Raw genomic sequence first — 13,109 nt, forward strand, 5'->3', positions numbered from 1 at the left:
CCTTCCTTCTATTTCCCCCCTTTTTTTTTAAATTTTTATGCAAATTTCTATAAATAAATTTCTCTTTAAATAGAAATAGATTGATCTATATATATATTCTGATTTTGATTGGCTCTTTTAGTGGTTTTCAATGAACTTCAAAGGCGAACTTAAAACTAATGATTCTTGTATTTATCGTTTCCAGATTAAAAAAAATGGCTCTTTTTATAATTTTTTCTTTTACAAGAATTTTCTGATTTAGTATTTACCATAATGCATTTACTTTTGTATTTTAGAAGCAATAAAAAGATCTATGCTACTAATCGTTTATTATTGAAAGAAATGTACTGTTCTTGTTTTACATTTAATTCTTCTAACAATTTGTTAGAACTAATGAAGTAATTTTCAACAAATTAAATAACTTTAATTCTTAATTGTTATAGCAGTAGTTAACTTTATTTCCATCAATCAAACATAAATACTAAATGACATATTTATGTAAATGAAATTGCATTGAATTCATACGCTCTAGACACTCTTGTTAATTTACTTTCATTTTATTGTTCATTTAAAATTCAATTTCTTTCAGTTGGTCTTAATAACGTTTTGTGATTAATTTCTTTATGGTGCTATAAACTATTATATACAAATCCCTTCTTTAGGAAATTAAAAATTTCATGTTTTTGGTTCTTTTCTCTTTTCATCTTTAGATAAAATAAGTAGAGTAACAATGAACTTCTTCTTTTGTGATGCCTACGTAAAGTTTTGTGTCAAATTTTGGAGAATATAACCTTCTCATTTTCAAGGTTTAGTATAATCAACATTTCATTAACAATTGAATTTACACTTTTTCCATAGATTTGAATTTAGAAATTATCCAAGCTAAATGTTATTCTTTTCGTCCTTTCATTCTCTGGGGTTAGTTGTCATCTTTTATAATAATTCTCTAATACTTTCTTTCACATAACATAACTTCATTACTGAAAAGATTTAACTCAGTCAATGAATACAATTGCGCTGGTGTTCCATTTTATACGTTAAAAGTTATTCATAATTTCTAATTAAGGTCTACTAAAGTATTGTATTGTCTTTTTCCATATTTTTCATATTTCTTAACTTAGTTAAAATCTTTATAAACGTCAGTGTATAGTAAACTGAAGAGAGGATTGAACGAATTCTTATTTCTTCAACAAGAATTTTGTTAATTTTGTTATAGACAGTGTTTGATAGATCATTTCATTAATTGTTTTTATTATTTTTCTTGGGTTGAGATGAGCAAAAGTTATAACAAGAATGGTCATACTAGTTCTGATACTTATAGGAGAGTCGTTGTTTTATTATAAGGGGCTTTATGAATTTGTTGGTTATTGAATATCTTTAGAGAAAATTTTTAATACTTTTTTTAATCAAAGAATATTTAAAGAGAAATATACCTTTTTTTAATTATTAATTATGACTCAATTAAATAGAGACTTTGTTTTTGAATTTTATTGTTTAAAAATTGATAAACTAATATTATATCATACTGATTTATTGATATACTTATTTAATACAAATCTAAAAAAAATAACACGTATCTAAGAAAATTAAAAATTAATAAAATATAAAAGTATTTAATGGAAAGATCGATAACAACAAGTTGCTACCTTTCTGTTAAACAAATAAGATTTGAATGAGCACAATTTGTTTCATTTTAAAACAATAAATTTTTAAAAATATTAGTAAGAGTGAAAAAACTAAAAAAGAAGAATAAAAAGTGTTTGTATAAAAGAGGTTAATTGAGTATTTCAGAAATAATAATTCATATTAATTAATGAAGTTGTAATTGTAAAATCTAAGACAAATCAAGAAATATTTATATTGAAAGAAAAAAACCATAATAATTCAAAATTAACAAAAAACAAATAAAAAGAAAAAAACAAAAATAAAAACTTAAAAAAAACATAATTTATAATTCACAGATGATTTTATTGTTAATAATCTCAGCAGCATATTCAATTGACACACAAAAATACTGGGAAGAACAAATCAAACAAAATTATCCTCAAGTCCATTACTCTGCTACTAAAGTTGGACAAGTAAGTAAACCAAGTATTTCACAATATCAAATATTCCAACAAAGAATGAGAATGTTAGAAGAATCCTCTAAGAAAGAAATTCAAGAACTTAAAAAACGTAAAAAAGAAATTAGAAGAAGAATTCTTCAAGCAAGAAAAAATTATAATTCTTGGGTTATTGAACAACAACAAAAAATGTTAATGGCTTATAAACAAGGAAAAGAAAAAATTTATAAACAAGACGAAGAAATCAGAAAAAGTAAATTAAAAGAAATGAATAATCAATTCAAATTATGGAAGAAACAATTTCAAGAAAAGAAATTAGAATTTGAAAAACGATTTGAAAGAGAAGTTGAATCTATTAAGAAAGAAAAGAATGAACGAGCAAAAATTATTAGTCAAATTATGGTTGAAAGAGAACAATTAAGTGATTTGTTAAAGAAACAAGAAACTCATTATTATTAAGAAAAATTTACTACTTGTTATTGTTTTGTTTTTGATTGCCTTTCTTGTAAAAAGAAAATATGATTCAGTTAATTAATATTTTTATCTCCTTTTATTCATTCTTTTACTAGTCTTAATTTTACTTTTCAAAATCTCTTATTAAAAAAACCTTTTATTTCTTTTATTTTTTCTTATTTATTCCGTTACAATAAAAAATACCAATTCGTTTATTGTATATATCTTCTAATTATATTACAAAAACTGAACTATAAATTATATCATTTCAATTCTTTGTTACTTACCTACTTCAAATATTTTTTTTTAAATTGTTTATTATCAAGTTAACTCAAAATCACATTATTTATTATATTCATTTTTAAATCCAATCTCACAACTAAATAAATACTAATCATAAACTAGAGTTAATACTCTTAATAACAAATGATAATTTTTGATAAGTTATAACCCTCTTTTTAAATTGTTTTATTTGATATATAATTTCTATATGTTTTTTAAGTAGCGTTTGTGAAATAATTCATGTTACTTGTAATCTAATTTTTAGTTCTAGTTTTTTCTTGTTATTTAAAACTATATTTATAATTTATCATAAATTTAAATAAATTAACATAAAAATAGAACAAATTTATTTATTATTTTCATAAGTGATGTTTTCTTTGTTTCTTTTTATTAATAAGAATTATTATGAGCACTATACCAAATGAATACAACACTATTTGTTTATTGTATTTTGAACTTTTACTTGTTATCTTATATTGAATTAATATTTTTTTCGTAATAAGTTTAACTTTTCTTAATACCTTAAGTTATATTACTTGTTCTATTCTCAAATTATGTCTCTAGCACTGTAAATATCTTTTCTTTATTCTTAGTCTTTTTCTTTACAATTTTGTGTTTTCATATATATATACTCCCTTTAACTTTTAAAGAAAATTCTGTTCTATTACTTTAATAATATTTCATTATTTCTTCTATATATCTTTATTTTGTTTATAGTCTAAATTAATTTATTTGTATCTAATTATTAACATAAAATTGACACTCATCTTTTTATCTGTTGTAATATTCTTTAAAATTAGATGCTTTTTGCATAATTAATCTTTCTTTCTTTTTCTCATATTTCTCAGATATAAAGAACTAAATGAATATACATTATATAAAGTCTTGTTTTTAAATATTTTAGTATATATTAGTAATATTTTGTATCAAAAAAAACGTTATTTTATTGCAAAACAATCTTTCATTTACATTAAAAAATATATACTAAAAATAAAAAAAATATGGGTTATATCAAGAATTAATTAATTAAATCAATGACATGTTATCATATGTTTTTTAATGAAGATAAGGTTACAATATCTTTTCTCTAACAACAAAATCATTATAAAAAAACGTTCTAAAATTTAAAAAGAATTATACAAACTCACATAGTTAATAAAGAAAAATATGTGTTATAATTGTAAAATATCCAAAAAACAAGAAACCAAAATTTAATTTAATCATCATATGACCACCAATTTACCACTGAACATGTTGTTGCTACAATTGGATATTTATAGTTACATTTTATTGAACGTACTGTTGTTTGATTACTTTGAGGCATTGGTATTGTAGTATGATCTATGCAATTAAACACATTAACACTACCATCAAATCCACTTGAAAACATAAGACGAGATCCATCGACTGAAAACTCAATGCAAGGAGAATCTTTAGTAAGTTTAGTACTGATAGGCCTCTATGTTTGATAAGCATAAACCTTGATAAGTGTTTCAACAAAACTTTAAAAGAAAAAATAACAAACAATAATAGGAGCAGTAGATTCAAAATTTTCTATAACAAAAATATTACCTGATGGTGATGAAACTGCAACTTTGGACCCATCAAGAGAACAAGTAACTTTTCTATAAGACCTTTCTGTTGGAAGAACAAAATTAAAAAGTGGCTCATAAGGGAACTTTTTTAAGTCAAACACATGACCATTATTTTCTTCTATTACAACAACTTTTGTACCTTCATTATTAAAACAAGCAACTGGAAATATTTTACCAAAGAAAATATTTGAAGTACACGGATTATTAGCACGGGGATCCCAAAGCATTACATGAGAATCAAGAGAGGTTGATAAAAACATGTCACTCGAATTATTATGGTCAATAGAAATAATTTCATCTGTATGACCGTGAAATACACGAACAAACTCTTTAGTGTCAAAACAAAGAAGTCCTAATGAATTTAATATTCCTCTATTATTAAAGGAAGTTAATATAACATGTGGGTGGTGAGTGTATTTAATCATTCCAGAACCAAAAAGTTGTGATTTTAATATTGTAGGTTCTTTAGGATTACTTAATGAATGGATTCGATATGTATTATCTCCACCTGAAGTAACAAAAATTTCACCGTCATATGAAAATGCAGAACTAACATATTCATATTCAGATTCAGAATATACAAAACTCTTCTTATACCTCTCAATTTCTTCAATCTTATTATCAGTCATTGTTTAGGTTTTAAAGTTCTTTTTTTATTTCTTTTAATTATTTGTTATATAAAACGATTAAATCCTTTTGATAATCATTTACAAATAACAATTTATATTAACAACTGGAGACTTAAGTTATAGATATCAACAGGGTTACTTCTTCATAACTATTATATTAAATAATAACAATTTCCAACTTTACTAAACTAGTCGAACCTTTTTGTTAAAAAGAATTTAAGAATACAATTTATTGCATTATTACAAAAACCAGACTTTTATTATAAATTGAATAATAGAGTTGATCAAACTTTATCTTATTGTCATAGTCATAAATAAAGAAAGACAAAAAATAAATTTAAATAATATTATTAATTAACTATTTATTCTTATTTATTTATTAATCATTATTTACAAAAAAAGTAAATTTTAATCCATTTCTAGATAATACTCACTTTAGAACATTATTGTATGAAGTAGTTAATCAGCTGTAATTACATTATTTTTGTTATAACAACGTTCCTAATAAAAGTGTATTAACTCCTATTAAAGAAATTGTTTATGTTGTATTATAACACAAAAAAAACTTTCAATAATAAACAGAACCAAACTTCTAATAAAATAGGAGTGGATTTAATAAAAGTCAATTTAATGTAAGACACTAATTTCTTATAAGAATAATAAAATATTAAATAAAATAATCAAAGAAGTATTGACAGAAAAAAAACAATATATTCTATGACATGTTAAAAGGTCAAGTTTCTTAAAAAGTTATTTAAAAATAAAACGTATTTAACTTAGTGTTAACAAAGAAAGTCTGAATAAAACATAAGTAAAGCATCTATTTAAAAGCATTTTATAAAAAAAAAAGAAATAAAATAAATTAATACTATTTAATATAAATAAATTTTTTTGTTTTATAATACAATATTAAAAAAAGTAAAATTTATTATTTTATAAAAATAAATATTATTAAATTTGAAAAGACTTAAAGTGATAGAAAAAACTCAATAATCAATTCATACATCAATTATCATGGAAGAAGAAACATTTAACTGGAATACCATTGAATCTGATCCTGGAGTATTTAATGAAATGGTAAAAAATTTAGGATGTGATGACATTCAATTTAAAGAAATATTTTCTTTTGATGACTCTGCTACTTTTGAACGAATTAAGTTTGCTTTTAATTGTTAAAAGAAAGAACCATAGATTAATATATCTAGACCAATAAAAGGATTTATTTTATTATTTGAATACAATAAACAAGCAATAAATTATATAAGAAATGAATATAGTTTTATTGAAACAAATGAATATCCTGATATTTTCTTTGCTGAACAAGTTGTTCAAAACGCATGTGCTACTCAAGCAATATTATCGACATTAATGAACATCCCAAATATTAACCTAGGACCAACTTTACAACAATTTAAAAATCAGACATTACCATTAAATCCTCATGAACGTGGATTGGCTATTGGAAATAATGAAATAATTAGAAAAACTCATAACGATTTTGCTCAACCATCTGAAATACTTGAACATAAAATATCAAAAAAATTAAAAGGAGTAGAAGGACGTGCGTATCACTTTATTAGTATCATTCCATATAATGGTATATTATTATTACTTGATGGACTTAGTGAAGGACCAATTATTATTGGGGGTGCTGATGAAAATTGGCCTATAACAGGAATGAAACCATTTTTTGAAGGACTTATTAGTGCTATGCAAGGAAGTCTTGAATTTACATTATTAGCAGTGGTTCAAGACCAAATTAAGAAATATCAAGAATTATATGAAAATGCTATTGCTGAGAAAAATGAATATCAAATAGAAATATATAAAGATATTATTGATGAAGAAAAAAAAATTAAAGAACAACAACACAAAGAAAATAAAAGAAGAAAACATGATTATATGCCATTAGCATTAAATTTAATTCTATTTCTTGGAAAACATCATAAATTAGAACAAGAAGTAGAAAAACAAATAAATGAAATAACAAAGAAGTAATTGATTATTATAAAAGAAAGAGTAAACATCATAAATTTAAATAAAACATATCTTATAAAAATTTATTTAAATAAAAAAATTTAATATTTAATAAATTTGAGGGGAATTGATGGTAACTATTAAAAAAGGGGTTCTAAGAAAATTATTAGAACTCTCTTTTTTCAGTTGTAAAATGCCTAAACAAACGAAACAAAGAAAGGTTAAAGAAAAAAAAGAAGAAAAAAAACCAAAGGGAATTACCACTGTTTGTCAATAAATATTTTGTTAATATAAATAATTTATTTTATTCATTCCTTTTTTAAAAAAGTATTAATTTAGTTTAAGAATTCTAACCAAACGACTCCAAGTATTATCCCTTTTATTCCTTCAATCAATGAAGGTAAATTACCTAGTGTTCAACAATTCTCTGCTTTAAAATCTAATTTACCTTCTTCTAATGAACAAATAAATCAAGTAATATTATCATCTATTCCTTCTAATTCTCAAAGAGTTCAAATGACTTCTCAACAACCTATTCAAGTATTCCCTTCCATGGTTCAAGTTAAATTAGAACCTTCTCAAGTTCAATCACTTCAAACACAAAACCAACATTCTTTTATTCGTCAACAACAAACTCCAAAACCTCAATTAGTTAATACACCTCAATTAGTTACTTCTCATCAATCAATTAATAGGCAAGGATTACAACAACAAATTCAAACAACCCTTCCTCAACCAATTCAAAAAATACAGCCCAACCTTCATACCATACCAAATCAAAATTTTCAACAAATTCAAAACTTGTCTAGGGTTAATAATACTCAAACTCGTCCTCTTTCTCAACAACAAAACCAACCAATTCAAACTAGCATCAGCTTACAACAACTACGTCAATTACAACAACTTCAACAAACTCAAGGCATTATCCCTGTTACTCCTTTTATTACAACTCAAAATGGTCAACTTCGTCTTGACCAAAAAGTTCAACTTTTTCAAGCAATTACTCCTCAAGGAACTAAACAATTCTTTGTTAGTAATGGTGTTGCACAAGAAATAGTTCCTACCCAAATCCATTCTAATAGCCAAAATAATCTTCCTAGTATTCACCCTCAAATCCCTATGCAGCCACTAACTGTTTCACAACCTAACCAAAAACAAACAAGTAATTTTATTCTTAATACTAATGGTAACTTATCTGGTCAAAAAATTGGATATAATATTTCTAAATCTTTGAATCAACCAATCACCCAAAGAAATACTAACCAACCAATAAATATACCATCTAGTCAATTAAATTTTAATCTTAATCAACAAAAAGCTTCCTTTCCTCAACAACAACTTCAAACAAAACAAGAATCAAACCAACTACCTCAAATGCCACAACAAATACAACAAGGAATTTCATTTAAACTTCAACCAACACAAGTCCCAGTTTCACGTATTCTTCAATTAAATACCCAACAACTCCCCCAACAACAAAAAGGAGGAATTTATGTTTTGACACCATCAAACCTTACTCATCCATTAACTACAAATAAAATTAATATAACAGGATTACCACAACAAACTAGTCAACCTATTCTTACACAAATACAACCAAATATTCAAATGAAACAAACAATAGCACAAACACCTCCATTTGTCCAACAAAAAATAGTTCCTCAACAAATAAAAAAGCCTTATAGCAAAAGTATTAAAGAAGAAGACAGTCAGTCAAAAACTGGAAGTGTTGGGTCTGGAGGAAGAAAGAAGAAAAAAGAAAATAAAAAAGTAATGGAATCACCACAAAAACCAAGTTTAATTGATGAACATAAAAAAGAAGTTTTAAAAATTTATGAAAATAATACACAAAATATAAGTGGGATGATAAAAGAACATCCTAAATACCCAGAGTCATTTGAACAATTATTACATGATATTGCTAAATATTGTAATGCAAATGCATTTTTTAGATATGACTGTTTTGAAGATAAAATTATGGTATCAAGTGCATTATCAACATTGTATAAAGACCCAAGAACAATATTAATATTCAAAGTTAATTCTCCAATTAATGATAAATGGGGATTTCCAAAACCTTTCTTTTCTAATGGTTTGTTTCATTTTTTTTTGTAAAATAAATCACAACGCTCTCACTAACTTTTAATAGACCAAGAATTTAATGATGAAGTTGTTATTTCTGGAATGTCAAAAGACCATTCAGTAGAACAGTTCCTAAATCTATTTTACGAATTTACTAAAACCCTCTTAAATACTACAGAACAGAGTGTTCCTGTTTAATATGATTTTATATATTTACATTTATCGAATGTTTGATTTAATCGTAAATTAATATCTTCTTCATTTAATTATTTTGTCTTTTTCTTTAATAACAAAAAAAAAAACAAAAAATAATAATTTAATTTCTTTCTTCTTATAATAATTTCTCAATATTGGAATTCTTTGTTACACTAATCTTTTTCTTCAATCATCTCCTTCACTGTCTGAGTCCTTCAAATCGTCATTCTCATTATCGTCAGCATTGTCAAATGCAGCAAGCGCATCTGCATTACTATCATCATCCTCATTACTATCGTCATCTTCTTCTTCGTTCTCTCCAAAATAGTCATCAACATCTGACTCTTCATCTTCCATTTTTATACTTTGATTATTATCACTTTGAGATATCCCTTTCTTATCTAACCTTTTCAGTTTTACTTCATGAAGTTGAATTCCTTCATCTGAATATTGTAATATAAATTGAATTTTTTGATTTGGTTTATTTACCATTTGATATGTTTGTCCCTAAAAATTAAACTTTAATTATTAATATTAAACTTTAAAATCAAACAAACCTCTATTTGAATTTGGTCAACATCTGGTTGGTCTAGAGTTTCAACTCCTCCAACAGCACTCGCTATTAATTATTGCAATGCTTTGTTTTATTAACAAATACACACAAACACTCAAAAACAATAATTTCATCATTAACTATTGGTTTTACTTCAACATCATATACTTTTCCTTCTTCCATTGAAATATTTTTTGAATTTTAAGTTCAGATTAAATTTGATAATAATCTTTGGTTTATCAACTATTTTAACTGAAAGGACAACTAGAAGTGTTAGAATATTTAAGAGAAGTCATAAAAACTGTTTTATTAACTGGCTCTATGGATTTTTCAAGTCCAAAATCTACGCCTACCGAAAATACACCTTTACTTAATACTAACCAAAAGAATCAAGAAGAACTTAATGTTTTTCAACCTCCATCAAAAATAGACACTTTTATTAATTCCTTATCTCAGTTATTTAATTCTGAAACAACAAACACTTCAAACACTACCACTCAAGAAATATTACCAACACCAACTCAATTCACAAAATTACCTGAATTCAGCAAAGTTCAAAACCAGTATAAAGAGAAAAAGCAAAAATATCAAAAAAGAAAAGGGTCTTATGAAGCATTAAGAAGTAACTGAATTGATTATGTACATTTTTGGGAAATTTAATGTATTTATAAATAAGCTTAATTTTCCATAAATCATAGAAATTTGAATAATAAAAAATGAATAATTGAATTAAATAAAGATAGTAATAAAAAATAAAAAATATTAGAAAACCCTTAAAATTTATAAAAAATTAGCACAACCCTTCTGAACTGAGAAGTGAATCAGTGAGACCATGTCTGGCAAGATGACTGCTGCTAAATCCCAAGTTGCTACTCAAGTCGTTGTTAAAAAACCAGGATTCGATGCTTATTCAAAATTTGTTAAAGAACATGTTGCTGGAATTCCAGAACTCAAGGGACTTAAAGTTATTAGTGCTAAGAAAGTTACTATTAGCAAAGATAAAAAGGCTACTGTTATTTTTGTTCCATTAAGAATGATGAGAATTTGCAGAGCTTCATTCGAAAAAGTTATTGAAGCACTTGAAAAGAAACTTAATGGACCAGTCTTCATTATTGGTAAAAGAGTTGTTGCACATACTAAGAAAACTGGACAATCAGGAAAGACTGACTATAAACCAAGATCAAGAACTTCAAAGGCTGTTCATGAAGCTTATTTGAATGAAATGTTATATCCAGTTGAAGTTGCTGGTCAAAGAGTTCATGTCACCTTAGCCAACAAGAAAATTGCTAACTCTAAAACCGTTTTTGTTGCCGTTGATGATGCTAAATTAAAGAACTCAGTCAAGGCTAAGCTCCCAATTTACTCAGCTGTTTACAAGAACATTACTGGTGAAAAGGTTAAATTTGCATTCCCAGTTGTTGCTTAAGGAATGTAATCATCGAGGTTTTGGAATACAATTTTAGGTATCTTTTTTGATTTTATTGTTTTGTCTATTATTTTTAAATCAATAAAGACGTTTAATATATTTTATTAAAGAGTCAATACTTTAAAAAAGTTATGAATATTTTATTATCAATATTTCCTTAAAATTTACTACTTATTTATTTAATTAGAAAAATTAAAATATAATTATAAAAGCAAATCATACCCAATATTCAATTCCATTTAGAATTTAAGGAGATGTGGATGGTCACCATTCTTGAGTGTGAAGTAAGAAGCCATATATTCTTTAAGGTATGGAACTTTCTTAATTTCAGCAACAATACTTTCATCTACTTGTTTTTGTTTTTCGACAATTGATGCTTTCTTAGCTTCATATTGTTTCTTAGCAAAATCTTCTTCAACAGTTTTTCCAAAGGCAGCTTTCTTAATAGCAATCTTTTTGAAGAATTTAACATCTACACCAGTAGTATCAACTTTAGAAACATCTACCTTTTGAGAAGTAGCAATAACATATCTTTGGTTAATTCTCATTAATGGAACACCGTTGATTTTGAATGGTCCAGTAACAATAAGAGCTCCTGATTTAATACATTGTTTTAAGAAAACAACTTTCTTTCCTGCATATTTACCAGCAACAATAATAAGAATAGCACCTGGTACAATACTTTTTCTTAATTTTTCAAGGTTCCATGCTGGTTTATCAAGAGCTGTTATTTTAGCTCCTTTTCTTGTTCTTAATTTCTTCTTTTGTTCTTGAATCATATCATCGGTTGGGTAATAAGCTGGAACTTTAGCATCACCTGCTTTAACTGGAACAAACCATTGTGGAGCTGACATGTTGTTGTCCTTAAAGGGTTCATCTTTTTTAGTTCTTTTCATAGGGTAAAACTTGTTATTATTTTTTATTTTATTTTTTTGTTTAGTAAATAACATTTTCTTAAATTTTTGTTTTATAAAAGTATTTGATTATGTCATTCTATATTTCTTTTTGTATTAATGAGGGTTCTTGTCCAGATTTTATGAAGCTAATCAGTTTTTTGAAAAATGGATAAAAAAGGAAAAGAGGTCTTTTGATAATTAACCATTATTGTTAGGATTATTTCCTCGAACAACTTCTTTATTAATTATTGGTTAGGGCTCTTAGTTATTTTACATCTTCGAGTAGAACCTGTTGACACGGACTTTATTTAGTTTTTAACAAAAATAAAATAAAAAAGACTGTTTATTATTTTGGTTTTAGAATTGTAGACTCATTAAAAAATCAATAATACTTAATTAAAGATGCAAAGTATTATTTTTGAAATTTCATGAAAAAAGATAAGAAACTAAAAACTTCTTTCTTTTTTTATTATGACTGAAGTCCCTTGTATATCTGAACTATTCTTTCAACATAAACCAACACCATTACTTCTTACATATTGCAAAATTATGATTAAAGGATGTGATCTAGTTCAATCAAAAGTTCACTGTAAATTATTAATACGATATGCTACAAGTTATGGTTTACTTAGAGAAGTCTTATCTTCTTTGGGAAAATTAGAAATTCAAAATACACCACCATCTTCATTTATATTTCGTGGGAACTCAGCATTTACTCGATTATTTTTCTATTATATAGAATCTACTTCTACTAAATATTTAAATAAAGTTATATCAACATTAGTTAATGAAATGATGACTAACCCAAGATTCTATTTTGATTCAGTTGATCCTACACAAACTAAAAATGAAAATTTAGTATTTGAAAGTTTAGATAGTGTATCAGAAATTATGGATGAATTAGGAAAATTAATAATATGTAATTTAGATTTAATTCCTCCTCAAGTCTTTGGAATTATAAAAGAATTATTAAATGAAG

At 25.2% G+C, this 13,109-nt stretch overlaps 10 protein-coding genes across 10 annotated transcripts in view, besides 21 other annotated features; 6 read left to right on the top strand and 4 right to left on the bottom strand.

Annotated features, from left to right (window-relative positions):
- Positions 1-1,362: 1,362 nt before the first annotated feature.
- Positions 1,363-1,433: a sequence feature (AT_rich).
- Positions 1,434-1,561: 128 nt separating this feature from the next.
- Positions 1,562-1,597: a sequence feature (AT_rich).
- A 72-nt stretch (positions 1,598-1,669) lies between these two features.
- Positions 1,670-1,700: a sequence feature (AT_rich).
- A 175-nt stretch (positions 1,701-1,875) lies between these two features.
- Positions 1,876-1,923: a microsatellite.
- A 17-nt stretch (positions 1,924-1,940) lies between these two features.
- On the top strand, positions 1,941-2,501 carry EDI_204060 (uncharacterized protein; the record flags this gene model as incomplete). Its single annotated transcript, XM_001740994.1, has 1 exon — positions 1,941-2,501. One exon carries the CDS (start codon positions 1,941-1,943, stop codon positions 2,499-2,501), a length of 561 nt encoding a protein of 186 aa, XP_001741046.1.
- A 288-nt stretch (positions 2,502-2,789) lies between these two features.
- Positions 2,790-2,817: a sequence feature (AT_rich).
- Positions 2,818-3,058: 241 nt separating this feature from the next.
- Positions 3,059-3,137: a sequence feature (AT_rich).
- Positions 3,138-3,665: 528 nt separating this feature from the next.
- Positions 3,666-3,700: a sequence feature (AT_rich).
- Positions 3,701-3,746: 46 nt separating this feature from the next.
- Positions 3,747-3,780: a sequence feature (AT_rich).
- Positions 3,781-3,993: 213 nt separating this feature from the next.
- Positions 3,994-5,001, bottom strand: EDI_204070 (WD repeat-containing protein 82-B, putative; the record flags this gene model as incomplete). The annotated part of the gene is made up of 2 exons (XM_001740995.1): positions 3,994-4,236; positions 4,303-5,001. The coding sequence occupies 2 exons, from the start codon at positions 4,999-5,001 to the stop codon at positions 3,994-3,996; spliced, it is 942 nt and encodes a 313-aa protein (XP_001741047.1).
- Positions 5,002-5,020: 19 nt separating this feature from the next.
- Positions 5,021-5,055: a sequence feature (AT_rich).
- A 272-nt stretch (positions 5,056-5,327) lies between these two features.
- Positions 5,328-5,414: a sequence feature (AT_rich).
- Positions 5,415-5,656: 242 nt separating this feature from the next.
- Positions 5,657-5,682: a sequence feature (AT_rich).
- A 151-nt stretch (positions 5,683-5,833) lies between these two features.
- Positions 5,834-5,960: a sequence feature (AT_rich).
- A 55-nt stretch (positions 5,961-6,015) lies between these two features.
- EDI_204080 (ubiquitin carboxyl-terminal hydrolase isozyme L5, putative) lies at positions 6,016-6,999 on the top strand (the record flags this gene model as incomplete). Its single annotated transcript, XM_001740996.1, has 2 exons — positions 6,016-6,158; positions 6,207-6,999. The coding sequence occupies 2 exons, from the start codon at positions 6,016-6,018 to the stop codon at positions 6,997-6,999; spliced, it is 936 nt and encodes a 311-aa protein (XP_001741048.1).
- Positions 6,845-6,894: a microsatellite.
- Positions 7,000-7,029: 30 nt separating the features above from the next.
- Positions 7,030-7,097: a sequence feature (AT_rich).
- Positions 7,098-7,171: 74 nt separating this feature from the next.
- EDI_204090 (uncharacterized protein) lies at positions 7,172-9,258 on the top strand (the record flags this gene model as incomplete). The annotated part of the gene is made up of 3 exons (XM_001740997.1): positions 7,172-7,243; positions 7,324-9,070; positions 9,128-9,258. 3 exons carry the CDS (start codon positions 7,172-7,174, stop codon positions 9,256-9,258), a joined length of 1,950 nt encoding a protein of 649 aa, XP_001741049.1.
- Positions 7,251-7,316: a sequence feature (AT_rich).
- A 62-nt stretch (positions 9,259-9,320) lies between the features above and the next one.
- Positions 9,321-9,383: a sequence feature (AT_rich).
- A 58-nt stretch (positions 9,384-9,441) lies between these two features.
- EDI_204100 (uncharacterized protein) lies at positions 9,442-9,991 on the bottom strand (the record flags this gene model as incomplete). The annotated part of the gene is made up of 3 exons (XM_001740998.1): positions 9,442-9,762; positions 9,813-9,874; positions 9,922-9,991. The coding sequence occupies 3 exons, from the start codon at positions 9,989-9,991 to the stop codon at positions 9,442-9,444; spliced, it is 453 nt and encodes a 150-aa protein (XP_001741050.1).
- Positions 9,475-9,594: a microsatellite.
- Positions 9,764-9,803: a sequence feature (AT_rich).
- Positions 9,992-10,129: 138 nt separating the features above from the next.
- Positions 10,130-10,438, top strand: EDI_204110 (uncharacterized protein; the record flags this gene model as incomplete). The annotated part of the gene is made up of 1 exon (XM_001740999.1): positions 10,130-10,438. One exon carries the CDS (start codon positions 10,130-10,132, stop codon positions 10,436-10,438), a length of 309 nt encoding a protein of 102 aa, XP_001741051.1.
- A 75-nt stretch (positions 10,439-10,513) lies between these two features.
- Positions 10,514-10,601: a sequence feature (AT_rich).
- Positions 10,602-10,640: 39 nt separating this feature from the next.
- On the top strand, positions 10,641-11,234 carry EDI_204120 (40S ribosomal protein S7, putative; the record flags this gene model as incomplete). Its single annotated transcript, XM_001741000.1, has 1 exon — positions 10,641-11,234. The coding sequence occupies one exon, from the start codon at positions 10,641-10,643 to the stop codon at positions 11,232-11,234; it is 594 nt and encodes a 197-aa protein (XP_001741052.1).
- A 90-nt stretch (positions 11,235-11,324) lies between these two features.
- Positions 11,325-11,445: a sequence feature (AT_rich).
- A 28-nt stretch (positions 11,446-11,473) lies between these two features.
- EDI_204130 (60S ribosomal protein L6-3, putative) lies at positions 11,474-12,184 on the bottom strand (the record flags this gene model as incomplete). The annotated part of the gene is made up of 1 exon (XM_001741001.1): positions 11,474-12,184. The coding sequence occupies one exon, from the start codon at positions 12,182-12,184 to the stop codon at positions 11,474-11,476; it is 711 nt and encodes a 236-aa protein (XP_001741053.1).
- Positions 12,144-12,209: a sequence feature (AT_rich).
- Positions 12,210-12,601: 392 nt separating this feature from the next.
- On the top strand, positions 12,602-13,043 carry EDI_204140 (uncharacterized protein; the record flags this gene model as incomplete). The annotated part of the gene is made up of 2 exons (XM_001741002.1): positions 12,602-12,988; positions 13,035-13,043. 2 exons carry the CDS (start codon positions 12,602-12,604, stop codon positions 13,041-13,043), a joined length of 396 nt encoding a protein of 131 aa, XP_001741054.1.
- A 17-nt stretch (positions 13,044-13,060) lies between these two features.
- EDI_204150 (uncharacterized protein) overlaps positions 13,061-13,109 on the bottom strand; it is a gene marked incomplete at both ends in the record, with an annotated part of 1,547 nt that continues 1,498 nt past the window's right edge. Inside the window, one exon of the mRNA XM_001741003.1 lies at positions 13,061-13,077. Within this exon, the coding sequence (XP_001741055.1) occupies positions 13,061-13,077 (17 nt within the window). The remainder of the gene's footprint in view (positions 13,078-13,109) is intronic.

The sequence above is a fragment of the Entamoeba dispar genome, genomic scaffold, assembly GCF_000209125.1.
Source record: "Entamoeba dispar SAW760 scf_1105229463483 genomic scaffold, whole genome shotgun sequence".
NCBI lineage: Eukaryota > Evosea > Mastigamoebida > Endamoebidae > Entamoeba > Entamoeba dispar.